Source organism: Miscanthus floridulus, chromosome 8 (assembly GCF_019320115.1).
Source record: "Miscanthus floridulus cultivar M001 chromosome 8, ASM1932011v1, whole genome shotgun sequence".
NCBI lineage: Eukaryota > Viridiplantae > Streptophyta > Magnoliopsida > Poales > Poaceae > Miscanthus > Miscanthus floridulus.
In genome coordinates this window covers 181,938,346-181,952,294 of record NC_089587.1, presented here as the reverse complement: position 1 = coordinate 181,952,294, position 13,949 = coordinate 181,938,346, and the positions used below count along the sequence as shown (strand labels likewise).

General features: G+C 45.1%; 1 protein-coding gene and 1 non-coding gene across 3 annotated transcripts; both read left to right on the top strand.

Annotated features, from left to right (window-relative positions):
* Window positions 1-2,736: 2,736 nt before the first annotated feature.
* On the top strand, window positions 2,737-8,792 carry LOC136477664 (la protein 1-like). 2 transcript variants are annotated; one of them, XM_066475899.1, is made up of 10 exons: window positions 2,737-3,024; window positions 3,126-3,204; window positions 3,299-3,451; window positions 3,875-4,017; window positions 4,674-4,822; window positions 5,093-5,173; window positions 5,253-5,655; window positions 6,991-7,138; window positions 7,683-7,761; window positions 8,401-8,792. In XM_066475899.1, the coding sequence occupies exons 1-10, from the start codon at window positions 2,965-2,967 to the stop codon at window positions 8,507-8,509; spliced, it is 1,404 nt and encodes a 467-aa protein (XP_066331996.1). In that variant the 5' UTR covers window positions 2,737-2,964; the 3' UTR covers window positions 8,510-8,792. The 2 variants fall into 2 exon arrangements, with proteins under 2 accessions (XP_066331996.1, XP_066331997.1); XM_066475900.1 differs by lacking the exon at window positions 3,126-3,204 and having other exon boundaries at window positions 2,738-3,024.
* Window positions 8,793-10,354: 1,562 nt separating this feature from the next.
* LOC136478595 (U2 spliceosomal RNA) lies at window positions 10,355-10,551 on the top strand. Its single transcript, XR_010764318.1, has one exon. It is a non-coding gene; the product is annotated as a U2 spliceosomal RNA (small nuclear RNA).
* The last annotated feature ends 3,398 nt before the right edge of the window (window positions 10,552-13,949 follow it).

Sequence of the window (13,949 nt, the reverse complement as noted above, 5' to 3'; positions counted from 1 at the left end):
CATGTAAAATAGGAGTAGATTATTTAATCCAAAAAAATAGGAGTAGATTATACCAGTGGGCAGTGGCACAGCACAGTAAACTTCAATCAGCGCGTTCGGCTAGTCTACTTAGACTATCTCCAACGACACACACCTAAATCGAAGACCCATTCGCTACTTTGGGTGGCGTACAGTGAAAAAAAGTCACCCGCCAGCACTCGCGTTCTCCAACCGCCGAACCCAAAATCCCATCCCACTCACCCCCTCCCTTCCACACTGCCGCAGCCGCCGCCTCCAGAGAAGGGTCAGTCCCACGGCGGCAGTCGTCCTTCCCCGGGAGGCGCTTGGCTCGGCTTCGCTCCTGCTCGGCGGCGGCAGCGTCCCGGGCTGCTGGGCTCGCGCGCGCACCTGGTCCTGTGCTGGGCTCCGCGAGGTGCTCCTCGTCGCACCCGATACGGCGGGATCGCGCGGCCGGCACCCGCGGCCTGCCGTGATTCGGCCCGATTCGGCAGGGAGGCTGGATCTCGGTGCGGAACCAGTGAGTTTTTTTCTTCTTCTCTTCCCCGGCGGCTAGCGGGCGGGCCGCTTGGTGCTGGTGAGCGCGGGAGGCGGAGGTCGTCCGGAGCCGATCTGGTGCTCTCGCCACCGGCTGCTGCATCCGCCTGGCCGCGCCCCGCTCCTACGGGCCCACCACTGCGACGCCGCCAGAGATTTGCGTTCCTCCTTCTCGACGACGCACATTTGCAGTTCGGCGAGCCTCGTACCCAAAATGGGTGAGGTGATTGGGTCTTTCGTTGGAGCGATGTTTGCGAAGGTAAAATACTGTGCACGACGTATTTTAGGATTGGGTCGCCGTTTGCCTACCCTGTTGGAGATAGTCTTATGGCTGGTTTCGATTTATTCTCTCTTATCGAACACTATTGAATCATACAATATACAAGCAAGTTTTGCTCCTTTGCATGGTGACAAGTTCTGTGCCTACACGCTGCAAGTGCACGCAGATACCCTTCACACTTGCACGCCCTTTTACTCTCTGATTAAAAAAGCCTTTTCGTATTACACGGGAAAAGGCGCGGTTGGTATCGCTCGTCGTTACTCGTTACAGTACGCCGCTGTGCCTGTGCGACACGAGACGGAGGTCGGAGGGGGCGCCGGATGCGATGCGACCGCGACGGTGACAGCGTCCGGGCCCCGGCGGCCCAAAGCGTCTCCTTACCCAATCACCCGTGCGCGGTCGCCCCGCGCCAGCTGGCTCGTCCCGGTTGGCCCCCCGGACGATCGCGCTTATCCCCTGCGGATACGGGGGTGACAGGTCAGCCGGTGGCCCTCCCCAGTCCCCGCCGGGCGAATCACAGGCGAGATCTGGATCCTTCGGCTAGGGCATGGGCCCCTGGGGTGCTGTGCCTGTGCGCTCGCGACGCTGCCCGGCCCGCCTGGGCCAAGTTGGCGTAGCGACTGCCGACTAGTGACCCCATCACCTGTTGCTCTGTCTGTCCGTCTCCATCTCTTTACTCCCTCCGTAAAAAAAAAAAAACATTTCTCACGGAGGGAGTACACCGATAAAAAAAAGCTGTTTTAGGCCAGGTTTAGATCGTAAAAAATTTCAAACCGATGAATAGTAACACTTTCGTCTTATTTGGTAAATATTGTCCAATCGTGGACCAACTAAGCTCAAAAGATTCATCCCGTGATTTCCAACTAAACTGTGTAATTAGTTATTTTTTTACCTACATTTAATGCTCCATGCAAACGGCTAAAAATTGATGTGATGGAGAGAGAGTGAAAAAACTTAAGAATTTAGAAGTGATCTAAACAAGGCCTTAAAATGGTCGCATGAACCGCAAGTGCGTGCGTCTGTGTGCCACTAGTACAAATGCAAACATTTCTCGCGTCGCATAGGTTGGCACGAGACGCAAGTGTGCCATTAATAGCAAGTATGCATGCATGCTTTTGTGCTCTAGTAGTAGTGCATGAGCCCAATCTTGGCAAGTATAGAAAACTAAGCTACTGCAAATTCCGGTATCATGTCAACAAAAGGGACAGTTAGGCGTACCACTAAGCCGATAACGACCGTTGAGTAATGAAAGAGAAGACACGAGCAAACAGCGAGCTTGAAGAATAGACTGATCCGGAAACCACTTCCGCTTGAAGAAATCTGAATGAATTTGTGAGAAGAAATCAGCCATGAACAATAACTTTCAACCATAAACAGTGAAATTCCGGTTGGTTTTTGCACCGTCCGAGCAGGGCCTAAACAGACAAAGTTGAAATCAACGGAGCATGCATGACACTATGACAGCTCTCGGCTCGGCTCGAGCACGCAGCAGGCACCAGTCGCAGTCACAAAGAGAGATGCCACCAGGGAGAACATGCTTATCCCGGAAGCTATCCGGTTTCTGTCTGTTCAGGGAAAGAGCTAGCGCCCCACACGCGGTTCCTATCAGAAATCAAGATAACTGATGACTGTACCACTGGCTCGGAGGTTAGAGGCAGAGCGAGCATGAGGGTCGGTCCTGCATGTAAGGGGAGACCGTATCTCTATCCGGACGGGCGGACCCTCGGTCCGAATCGCACGGATACGCGGGCAGGAGAAACGCGCACGGGTCAGGCCGGTTTGGCACGTCCACGTCGGGCCGTCGGCGAATGGCGACTGCTTCAGTTGTTCAGTGCAGTCACGGCTCTGCTGACTTGAATGAAAAAAAACAATATTATTTGCGTGGAGGCCTCTCGCAGCCCAAGTGCCTTCGAGACCGGCCCCATAGAAAACGGGCCGTTTTGGAAGCCATCGTGTTGGGATTGTGGGCCGGGCCGGTAGAGACTACATGGACTCATGGAGAGAACATCCGCCGCCGCAAGTTCCTCGCCGACGCTCCACCCGCGCCGGCGCTGCTCCTAAAACCACCCGAATTAAACCCTAGCGGGCAGCGGCGATTCCTCTCCAGTCTCCAGCAGTCCAGCTCGATCGCGATCGGTGACCAGCAATCCATGGCCGCCACCGCCGCCGCGCCGCTCGACGAGGACAAGGCGAAGAAAGTCCTTCGCCAGGTTCGCGACCCCGCCTTGTTGCCCCAGCTGCACAACATTTTTTTTTTCCTTTTTCCCGTGCGATTCTTCGGAAAAGTACGTATCTGATTTGGTTGCCCCAGGTGGAGTTCTACTTAAGCGACAGCAACCTCCCCCGCGACAAGTTCCTGCGGGAGACGGTCGAGCAGAGCGACGACGGATGTAGCGCCCCTCGCCCGCTTGCTCCATCTCCCTGCTGTTTGGTTTTGTGGGCGAGCTGAGGCTGAATTTTCTGTTGTTTTTGCCAACTGTGCAGTGGTGAGCTTGCCCTTGATATGCTCCTTCTCGCGGATGAAGTCCCACCTGGGGCTGGACGCAGATGTGAAGGCCGAGACTATGCCAGAGGAGATCGTGCTTGCGGTTGCTGAGGTGCTCCGGCGTTCTCCAGTCCTCCGCGTATCGGAGGATGGTAAGACAATTCCTGCCCTTCCCTCACTTTTTTTCAGGAAGTTTGGTTTAGTTCTGTCACATGCTAAACACCTGAGCTTTGTAGCAGAGATTTAATGTAAATCTTGTGTTTCTCAATGTTGTTGAGATTTTAGATCGTCCTATTCTCCATTAAAAATATCGACAAACGTAGATCCCTTGAGCTTGAATTATGAACAAGTTGTGGCTAGCATTTGTATATACTGCCGCAGTCTTAAGATGACACCTTGCCTTGGCTTGCACTTGATTATGATCTCTGCTTTACGGATATTTTACTGGAAAGTGGATATTAGTATGAACTTCTATTGTAAGTCAATGGACATGGTTCTATACAATGAATAGTTGATTTAAGAGGCGGATTGGAATGAATATGAGTCGGTTCATTTCTACTGTACTTCAATTGCAGGAAAGAAGATTGGTAGAGCTAGTGAACTCTCGAAGCCAGATGAGATCATAGAACAAGTAGACTCTAGGACTATTGCTGTATCTCCGCTGCCTTACAATGTAAAGCTGGAAGACATCCAATCTTTTTTCACTAATTATGCGAAGGTGTGTTCTATCTTTTTTCACAAACTATGCGAAGGTGTGTTCTATCTATTTTCATTCAAATACTTCAGTTAGTGTGCTACTGGTTGGTTAGGAAATGGATTGAATGAAATTGAAATAAGATGCATATAATAACCAACTGCATATATTTCATTCAATTTGTTCAATATGGCAGATCAAGATTTTTAACATGTAATAAAAAAACAGCAGCATGGCGAACTGCCTAAGCATAGACAAATATAATTATCTGTTCTGCTCTGCCGTGTGTCCTGTTCAGGCCCTTGACTGCATATTTCTGTTCTATAGTATTCTTTTGCAGTATGGTCGTAGTCACAAAGTTTCTGGGTCGATGGGGTCAAGGTACGGGGTCGCGGTACGTGGTATGCTACTCACGAGAGATTTTTACACTTCGGGTCGAAAATGAACCCGTGACCCCGGGTCGGGGTCGACGAACCCGGGTCGAGGGTCGAAGGTGGTGAACCTGTTTTATGTGACTATGAGTATGGTTTGCTTCCGATGTGAAAGATATCTGGAGACTTTAAGAGTTATTATGCCCTTTTCAAGTTATATACTGTTAATCTGCAATGGAAGTAGAGGAATTGTGCATTTGTTTGGGTAAATAACATAACATTTTTATGTGCTTTGGTATAAATTTATAGGTAAACAGCGTGAGGCTTCCACGCAATATTGTCAACAAAAAACACTTCTGCGGGACTGCTTTGGTTGAGTTTTCTGAAGAAGAGGAAGCAAAAAGTATTATGGACAATGCTTTAGTATTTGCAGGGGCAAATCTGGAAATAAGGCCAAAGTAAACCACTTTTCTATTTGTACAAATAAAACAGATGCCCATTAATGCCTTCATAAAATGATCTAGCTTCCTGCCTTTGGGAACTTGCTTTCCTTTCTTTTCATTGCCATTGGAATGTATTATGATAGGCTAGCCATTTTTCTAACTATCTTGAATCTAAGTGAATATCTTTATTCACACAGATTTCCTGTCCTGACTTCTTTACATGTTTTGTATTTTAACTCAATGACATCTTTGATATTTTGACTGTTACTTGCCTGAATTATGAAGGAAGGAGTTTGATGCCGAACAGGAGTCCAAAAAAGAAGCATATGAAAAGGCACGCCCTAGAAAGGACAAGCAGGATGAAGGGTGAGTATCTGTATCTTACAGCCTATTTGGTCAGTTATTATTATTTTTGTCTCCTATAGTCCTTGAAATTTGGTTGCAGCTATCCAAAAGGTCTAATTGTGGCCTTCAAATTGAAGAAGACCATGGTTGATTCTGTGGTGCAGCAAGATAACATAGATGAAGGGAATGACTCTGCCACGAAATTAGAGGTTTCCAGTTCCATGGAAAAACTCTCAGGCCAGGGGCCAGAGTCCACCGTTGAGAGCGATGGTACTAAGCAAGGGAAGTCCTCAGATGACATGACCAAAGAGAAAGAACTAAACACTGCGGAAGCTGCGGAGTCTGAGAAGTGTATCGGTGATGCCCCGGTAGAAAGTGATAAACATGGTGATAGTGAATCATTGAGCAGGGATGCCAAAAACATTTCTGGCGATGTGAATGTGAAGAACCAAATATCAAGGGAGGATCTAAAAGAAGCATTCAAAAAATTTGGAACTGTTCGGGTAATGATAATTCATGCCTCTTTCTGGATTTTGCTTTTGTTGGTTTAACAGTAATACTTCCATTTTTTGTCTTGAAGTGAAATGGTATGGGTTTCTTTTCACTTTTTCTGGCCTATCATGTAGATAGGAAGTATACCACTTTTTATAAATTCACCTATGCTCAACAAGTGTCGCTGAGGACTCAAATTTCAGTTCATGGATTACATGGGTAAATTCTTTTGTTTGCCTTATCTTTCTCTCTCTCTCTCTCGAATATGCAGGAGAGCTGCATATCATGATATTAAGAATGAAAAGGTGTCTAGATGACTCATACGACCTTTAGTGGGCAAATTTATTGTTTGCCAGAATAACTTGCACTTATGTGCTCTGCCTCTAATTAAGTGTTTTCTCCTATGCCATACATTTTCAAAACATTTTTAACCATGTGCCATCGAAGTCAGCCACCTGGCCAATAGCTTGCCTTTAAGTATATACAAAGATTATTTTTCTACCCTGTAAGTCGGGCTTAACTGTAGTGCCCCTACTTGCCATTGTTTCATTCCTGTTCTATCTATGCCTTTTGGAATGGGCCCCATGGCCCCATGGGTATTCTGCAAGTAATTACGTAGACAGATACCTGCTGTATTTGTCCTGTCTTCTAGTTTGGTGCTGCTTGAAACTCCTCCCTCTCTCTTTTGTCCTTCCTGAATTCCTTTTCTCTTCCGCGACTGTCATCCTCAAGCTGCTAGATAATAGCTCCTGATGACTAGCACAAGATGTGCTACCTGCTGCCTCACTGTTGCCCTTGCTGATATGTTTTACTGATCATGGTAGTGGCTGGAGGCCATTTAGGGAGTTGGATGGCTGTTTTTCTTGAAAATTCTGACATGCTTAATGGCTGCGTGGATGCAAAATTATGACTCTTCTGGCATGGAGAGAACATATTTAAAAGAAAGATGGGGTGGTGGTAGTAGGCACGTTTTCACTGGAAGGCATGCCAGGGAACTGAGTTATTTGGTACCAGTTGAGGAATCACCTCCCCCGGCACACCAGTTACCAAATCTCTCCTGGGCATCCGAGGAAAAAAAATATTGGTGCCGGTTAGAACTTTCTTTGATGATATTCCATATACTTTCCTTTGCCTTTCAAAATGCTGTAACTTCTTTAGGATCTATTGGTTATTTACCGGCAAATGTTCTGAAATTTCGTTTACGGAAACCTCACAATTTACAGCCACGATGCTACTCAATGGAAACTCATATTTGAATACCAAGTAATGACATGTATTCTGCATCCCATTTACCTTCAGCACTTGTTGATAATGATATATTTCTTTAAATATGTTTCCTCCTGAAGTATGTGGACTTCAGCATCGGGGATAATTCAGGATACCTTCGCTTTGAAGATTCTAAGGCAGCTGAAATGGCCCGCATGTCCGCTGTACTTGCTGATGAAGGTGGCTTGATAATTAAAGACCACAGTGTTACTTTGGAGCCTGTGACTGGTAAGAGCAGCAGCTGTTCTTTATTGACTTTGACTTTTTGAATCTTGAATTTAATCTATTCTGTTACAAGTTGTTGCTCTAGTAACAAATTAGTGTCCTTGTGGCCATTTAGGAGCTCAAAAAGCAAAATTTTGACCACCAGTTTCTGTTCAGTTGTTTTTGTAAGTCTAATAAAATTTGGATACTATAGAAGTATTTTTTTCAGACAATTCAGAATCATTTTCTTGTGGCTTGTCTTGATATTTATAAAGATATTATTGACAGTATCAATTTGGCTTTACCCATTCTAGGAACGCACTTTTATTTTACCAGAGGGGGGAATAGTTACTAGTGCAGATAAAGTTTTTCTTTTTCTTTTTGTTTGGCTTTGGTTTTCTTCTCATAGCTTATTAATGAACAGTATTGAATAGCATCCTTGCTGTAGAGGATGTTATTCCACTTTATGGTGGTATACTTGGTGGGATCAGTTTTCATCAATGTTACTGAATGCACCAGATAGGAATTATATTTTCAGATCTTAGGCAGTACCTATCTGTTTTTGCAGGTGAAGCTGAGAAAGATTATTGGAACACAATTCGCGGCATTCAAGGAAAGTACAAGGATAGTAGAAGCTACAAGGGAAGGTATTAGTGTGTTCTCTGTCAACTCTGTTTGGTTTTATCTCTCTGTCTTGTTTGCACTGTATTATCTCAGGAAGTTCACAAAAGAACCTCCATGCGCTTGATGATATGTTTAAGCAATTCTCCTCATGGAAGCTGACACTAACATAAATGATACCTTGGCTAACTGTCACAATTAAACATTTAAACCACGACACCTTGTTTACTCAATATAATTAACTGGGCTAACTGTTGAATTTGGCACCACAGACACCTTATTTACTCAGTATAATTGATGTAAGTTGCAGTTTTTTTTTTCTTGGACACTTAAACTAAACCTTTGAGGAACTAGTTGGCTTTATGTAAAAAAGAAAACATGCACCCAAATTTGCCTCTATGAGGACTTGGAATTGAAACCTGGTTGGTTTGGGTGTACATCTACACCTTCAGGCCTCAGCCAGCTGAGGCTCAACTTCCTTGAAATTACAGTTTTGTTTGTTAAAATTACAGGTATGTTCATGTAAAACTAGGGGCGCCACTTTCAAGTGAAAGCCCTTGGGTTTCTGCTCTTATATAGGGCCGTACACCATCTTCAACAAGAGTTGTCTTAACCTTTCTGTGGAATATAACATGGCTTAATTATACTTTTTCTTGATTTTCTAGGGCTTTAAAGAACCAGAGAGGAGGAAAACATTTCAACAGGAAGCGAGATAGAAACCCCGAATCAGAGAAGAATTCTAACAAGTCCCAGAAGGTTGAAGCCGCTGCGTGAGGTTATTTTAGGTACCTTAGCTCGACTTGAGAAGTAACATGTTATGCTAGCATGACGACTTCACTAGTCTCCCAGTTTGTAGAAGTGACTTGTTTTTAACGATCATTTTCGTTTTGGTCGTTTTGCCACCTTATTCGTTGTTTATCTCTATGCTATAATCCTTTTGTAATGGCTTTACTGTGATACATGGGGGCACCCAATGGCGTGTAAATTGAACGCACCAAGTTTAGGCTTCCCTTACGAAACTGTGTGTAGCATTTCTATTCTTCCAATAGTAAAAATGCCAACTTGTCTCGATTATGTCTCTTAATTAGAGGGTCTCTACCTGCGTTTTCAGATCTATAGATAAGAATGACCCCGGGTCAGCTTTGAAGACCATATCGCGAATGATGCACATAGAACAGGAGGTCTAGGCGACACCCACATGTGGATCACGTATTTACGTATTGAGCACTCGAGCAGTTCTCACAAATTAATACATTCTTACGATTCTTTTAAAATAATATCGTCTTAAATAGATGATAGTGCAAATATAGGTGCTAGTTACAGAAATTTGCAAAAATAACACATTGCCGGCTCTTATGAAGCCGGTATTGGATTAATCGACAAATGGGGAGCCGATATGTAATCAGGCCGAGAGCCAATAAGTTATGCCACATAAGTCAATTGTTGTTCACATATGTCCATTCACCCGTATTTCATTAAGAGGATAGTACATTAGCAGTGATACAGTATACTATAACAAAGCTTGTAACAGTAAACAGCTTCCACCGGATATGGTCATAGCTCATCTAACAGCTCCTTTCCAAAACCGTCCCTGCGCGTTACTATGATTTATGAAACTTCGCAAAAGCGCGACTGCCTTCCCTCCTTTGATAATAGTTTAAACTTCTACCTCCAAGAGACCAAGACTAACTAAGGGGGTGTTTGGTTTCCTGGACTAAATTTTAGTCTATATCACATCGGACGTTCGGATGCTATTTAGGAGAACTAAATATGAGTTAATTATAAAACTAATTACACAGATGGAGACTAATTTACGAGACGAATTTATTAAGCCTAATTAATCCACTATTAGCACATATATTACTGTAGCACAACATTGTCAAATCATGGACTAATTAGGCTTAAAAAATTCGTCTCGTAAATTAGCCACAATCTGTGCAATTAGTTATTTTTTTTTGTTTATATTTAATACTTCATGCATGTGTCCAAATATCCGATGGGACATGCACTAAAATTTTCCGGTAGAAAAATACCCCCTAAATCTACACAGCAAACACAATTGGAGCGACCAAATACACGAGTACACGACGGCCACCAAGGATCCATTCAAAGGCAACGAGAATATCTAGTACCACACGCCAAATCTTGGGGAAAAGAAAAACACTTCCCTCCGCTGATATCTCGAGGACTCACGGGCGCAGCGACTGTTCGTACCAGGCTACCAGCTGACGTGAGCGGCGAGAGGAACAGAAGCACTAGGAGGAGAGTGAAACCGGTCCTCCTCCGCGGGCGCTTGGGAGAGCTCCGGATTCCGGAAGCAGCCTCCCCGCCGGCCGGCCGCGTGCGGTGGCGAGTGGATGCGCCTCCCGCCCGGTGTCTGTGACTGTGACTCTTCTGTACTATACAAGTTAACAGGCTCCCAATGGGCCGGACGCACGCGACGGGAAGCCCAGTACTAGAACACGGCCTAGCTTCGCTTTCTTCGCTCAGGTTGCCCGCGCCCGCCCGCAGCCGGTTGCGTTTGTTGCAGAGGCAAGCGTTTAGTACCACATCTCCTAGCCAGGACGAAGCATGGAGGGACGGAGCTATAAAAGAAGGGGCAGGCCACCATATGAACTCATACCTTTCTCGGCCTTTTGGCTAAGATCAAGTGTAGTATCTGTTCTTATCAGTTTAATATCTGATATGTGGGCCATAAGCCCACTTCGATATTAAATTTATTTTTTGTGGGGGAGGGTCCATTACGGTGGCTTGCCACTGGGGCCCTCGAGCGTCGTCCAGCCGTTGCACTGAAGGCTGGGCCTGGCGCACCCCAACCGAAGCAAAAACAAATTTAGTTGGCTCTGGCAATGGCCCATTGTTTGTACCGGGCTTTCCGTTTCCTTTTGGCCCAGCACGGGGCAAAATTTGGGGCTCAATTGTTGCCAATCAGCTTTGGATGGGTCTAGTCGGTCTCAAAACAACATAACCTTGTTTAATTTATTATGCAAATCGATCTGAACCTTTGACGAATCATGCAATCTACTTTTCGCGCTCTCATCTAATCCGTGGGGTTATGCAATCGATCTTCTGTGATGTGCCAACTTGAAGTTTTGCACTCTAATCGGTATACGACTGCTGTCATACGCTGCACGTAGAGGCATATCCTCTTGCCACCAAAGTGAAAAGGTAGTTCATCAGAGAGGCATCCTCTCACCCTAGTCATTTTGGACGAACAGGTCAAAAAACGGTGATACATAAATATCACACCGGTACTGTATTATTATTTAAAAAAAAACCCCGAAAGAACACAAAAGTTGAATACAAGGGGAAAGGATTAACTCAGGTCAGTGATCCACCGTCAACCGTAGTTAGCTCTGTGTTAAAATTTTAAACATCACATTTACACCTTAAATTTTTCATAAAAATAACTGAAATTAGTTAGAGATGACTAAAATAAGGACCCTGAACCCCACGTCAAAACACTGGGCCCAAGCATCCTGCGCTCACAATTTAAGAGGCTGTTTGGGACGGAGGAATAGAAAACATAGGGGGAGAGAAAATACAGAAATAGGAAAAAAATGATATGGTAAAAGAGGAATAAAAAAGACGGAATTTTATAGGAAGCGTTTGGAATGCAGGAATGAGATAATAGAAGAATCTCATTTTTGTTTTGACTAGTGATGTCACTTTTTCGGTAAACTTGGTAGCATGAGATTAGCTTGGGTAGTTGACTACCTCACACAAGTGAGACAGCAATGTGTCACATCACTGGAAATTTTCCTTTAGCTTAGGTCTGGATGTTTTTTCTCCAAAATGCATAGGCGAGGGAAACTTTCTGGAGGGAAGGATAAGTTTAGTCCTACGTTGCAAACACCATGAACAACGCATACAATACAACAATATAAAATAGAGGAATCTTTATTATCATATTTTTCCTTTAGAAATACCACAATCCAAACGGGTTAATTGGAGGTAACTCGTTATAACGGGTGTCTATTTCGTGAATAGTTTTTTTTTATGAAACTGGAGGGATTCGCACCTCTACAGGATCGTGCAGATTAGTTTGGTTAGATATATATGTCGACCCACGTCAAAAGATAGACCCTAAAACTAAAAGTCCTACGTTCAGACAATAAAGTATGATCAACATGTGGGTCCCACATTAGAAACATGAAACTAAAATGATTTGTATTATCTAATCACCCGTTTCTATTAATAGATAATTAATTGAGCTAAAGACTTACCCATAGATAATTTACTCTCCATGTTAGTAGCGGACCCATAACTAAAATGAAGCCCGGGCGAGACTTAATACATTGATTAGGTCATGTGATTTTGAAGCTTCCGACTAAGGGTGCTGTGATGAAGGGCTAAGCATGTGCCGACGACGGAGCCTGGGCGGGTGCCTAGGGTCGCGGGCCATGGCGGAGCCTCTTGGAGGCGAACCTGGGCTCTTGCCCCCTTCCTTCCCTATTTGTCACTGCATGTAGTACTTTTCTCATCATGTTGCTATGTAAAAGCAGTGTTCAAAAAGGCGCTACTAGGCGCTCGCCTAGGCATGCTTATGCTCCAGGCAGAGGGGTGCCGCCTCGCCTAAGGGGTAGGTGGAGGATAGGAGCGGCCGGGACGAGGGCGGGCCGCCGACATGGACAAGAGAGGTAGCAGGGGATGAGTAGAGGCTAGGGCACAGCTAGGAGGAAGGCGAGCTGTGGGCGCAGTTGTGAGCGAGGGCAGGTGTCGACGTTCGGCGACCGCGCCGCCGCGAAGACGGTAGGTGCAGCCAAGAGGAGTGGGTGGCGTCGGAGAAGGAGGGAGGAAGCGCGCGTCACCAGAAAAGGAGGGAGGAGGCCAGCGTCGCCGGGGACGAAAGCAGGGAGGACAGAGCAGGGAAGGGGGGCGGAGAAAGCAGAATAAGGACTCTGGTTCGTGCGGCTAAGAGGAGGATGGTGGATGGATAAGGTGGACTAGGCTTATTTGATGGCCTTTCTTCCAACTTTAGGTTTATAGGTCTCTTATTCCTTCTTTTACTCAGTGTAATTTAAGGTAATATATATGTATGTATATAAAAATTAAAGCACCTAGAAAAACGCCTTAAAACGCCTAGGCTCACTTAGGTTCTAGGCGGTGGGTCACCGCCTAGATACCACCTAGCGCCTTTTTGAACCTTGGTAAAAAAAGCTATTCTATAAAGCTACAAATCAAAAGTAGGAAACCTAGGCTGTATGAAGAATAAAAGAAATGATAGGAGAGCCAGTAATATATTGCGGCTAGCTAGTATAATTGTCATTCAAATTTTCTTAGCCCCTCTTGTTTCCTCTCCATGCTCCGCTACTGGTTGTCGGGCCTTGGGTCCGCCATTTGTCCATACCCTACCCTACCCATTTCTATTAGATAGAAAATTATCCATATTCTATCCGAATAAAACATGTAAGGGTTTGAAAACGAGTAAAACGTATCCACCAACAGGTATAGCCGTATAGGTCAAGTTGCTGCCCTCTTGTTTCCCTCTAGCATAGGCCCCGTTTTTTTTAGCACAGCTCAACTTTATTATTGAAGTTGGAAAACAGCTTCACGAGCAATTTTCTCGGTGAAGCTGAGCTGTTTTGGAAAAACTGTTTGGCAAAACAGTTTTACCAACAGCTTTATGCATGTCTAAGAGAGGGAAATGAGGAGGAGAGCTATGAAAGCTACTTTTTTCAGTTTCACCTCTCTCCGTTGCTTTGTTAGAGCGTAAAAAAGAAGCTTCACCCATGAAGCTGTTTTGAAAAAGAGTGTTTGACACAAAATAGCTCACAACAGCTCGTGAAACTGTTGGTGAAGCCATGTGAAACAGAACCTTAATGCGTTTTCAGTGACCCAATTCACCTTCTTCCCTCTTGAGTCAAGAGTCATGGATGCACGGGAGTCTACATCCACACTTGCTATTCAACTCATGAAGTCTAGCTTAGAGCCTTAGATTATTATTGACCGCAATAGCATTGCAGACATTGACCTATACCGGTAAGCTTCAAAAAACTGAGCACCTTTTTTTTTTACCGGCGACCAGAGTCATATGGCAATTCAAAAAGCTTCAAAAAGCTGGCTCTGCACGTTAGTGTCACGATCGCTAACTTAAACAACAAATTAAAGCGGCAAGTGGGACGACTACTCGTCAGTCGTCGTCGTCGCCCCGGGAACGGCCGTAGCAACCATATGACCACTTCAGCCTTCAGGTAACGTTTGATCAACGGGG

Excerpts from the sequence above, each read along its gene's own strand:
- LOC136477664 (XM_066475899.1), top strand. The coding sequence starts at position 2,965 with ATGGCCGCCACCGCCGCCGCGCCGCTCGACGAGGACAAGGCGAAGAAA. Across the intron at positions 3,452-3,874 it reads CCTCCGCGTATCGGAGGATG|GAAAGAAGATTGGTAGAGCT; the intron begins GTAAGACAATTC and ends CTTCAATTGCAG. Across the intron at positions 4,018-4,673 it reads TTTTCACTAATTATGCGAAG|GTAAACAGCGTGAGGCTTCC; the intron begins GTGTGTTCTATC and ends ATAAATTTATAG.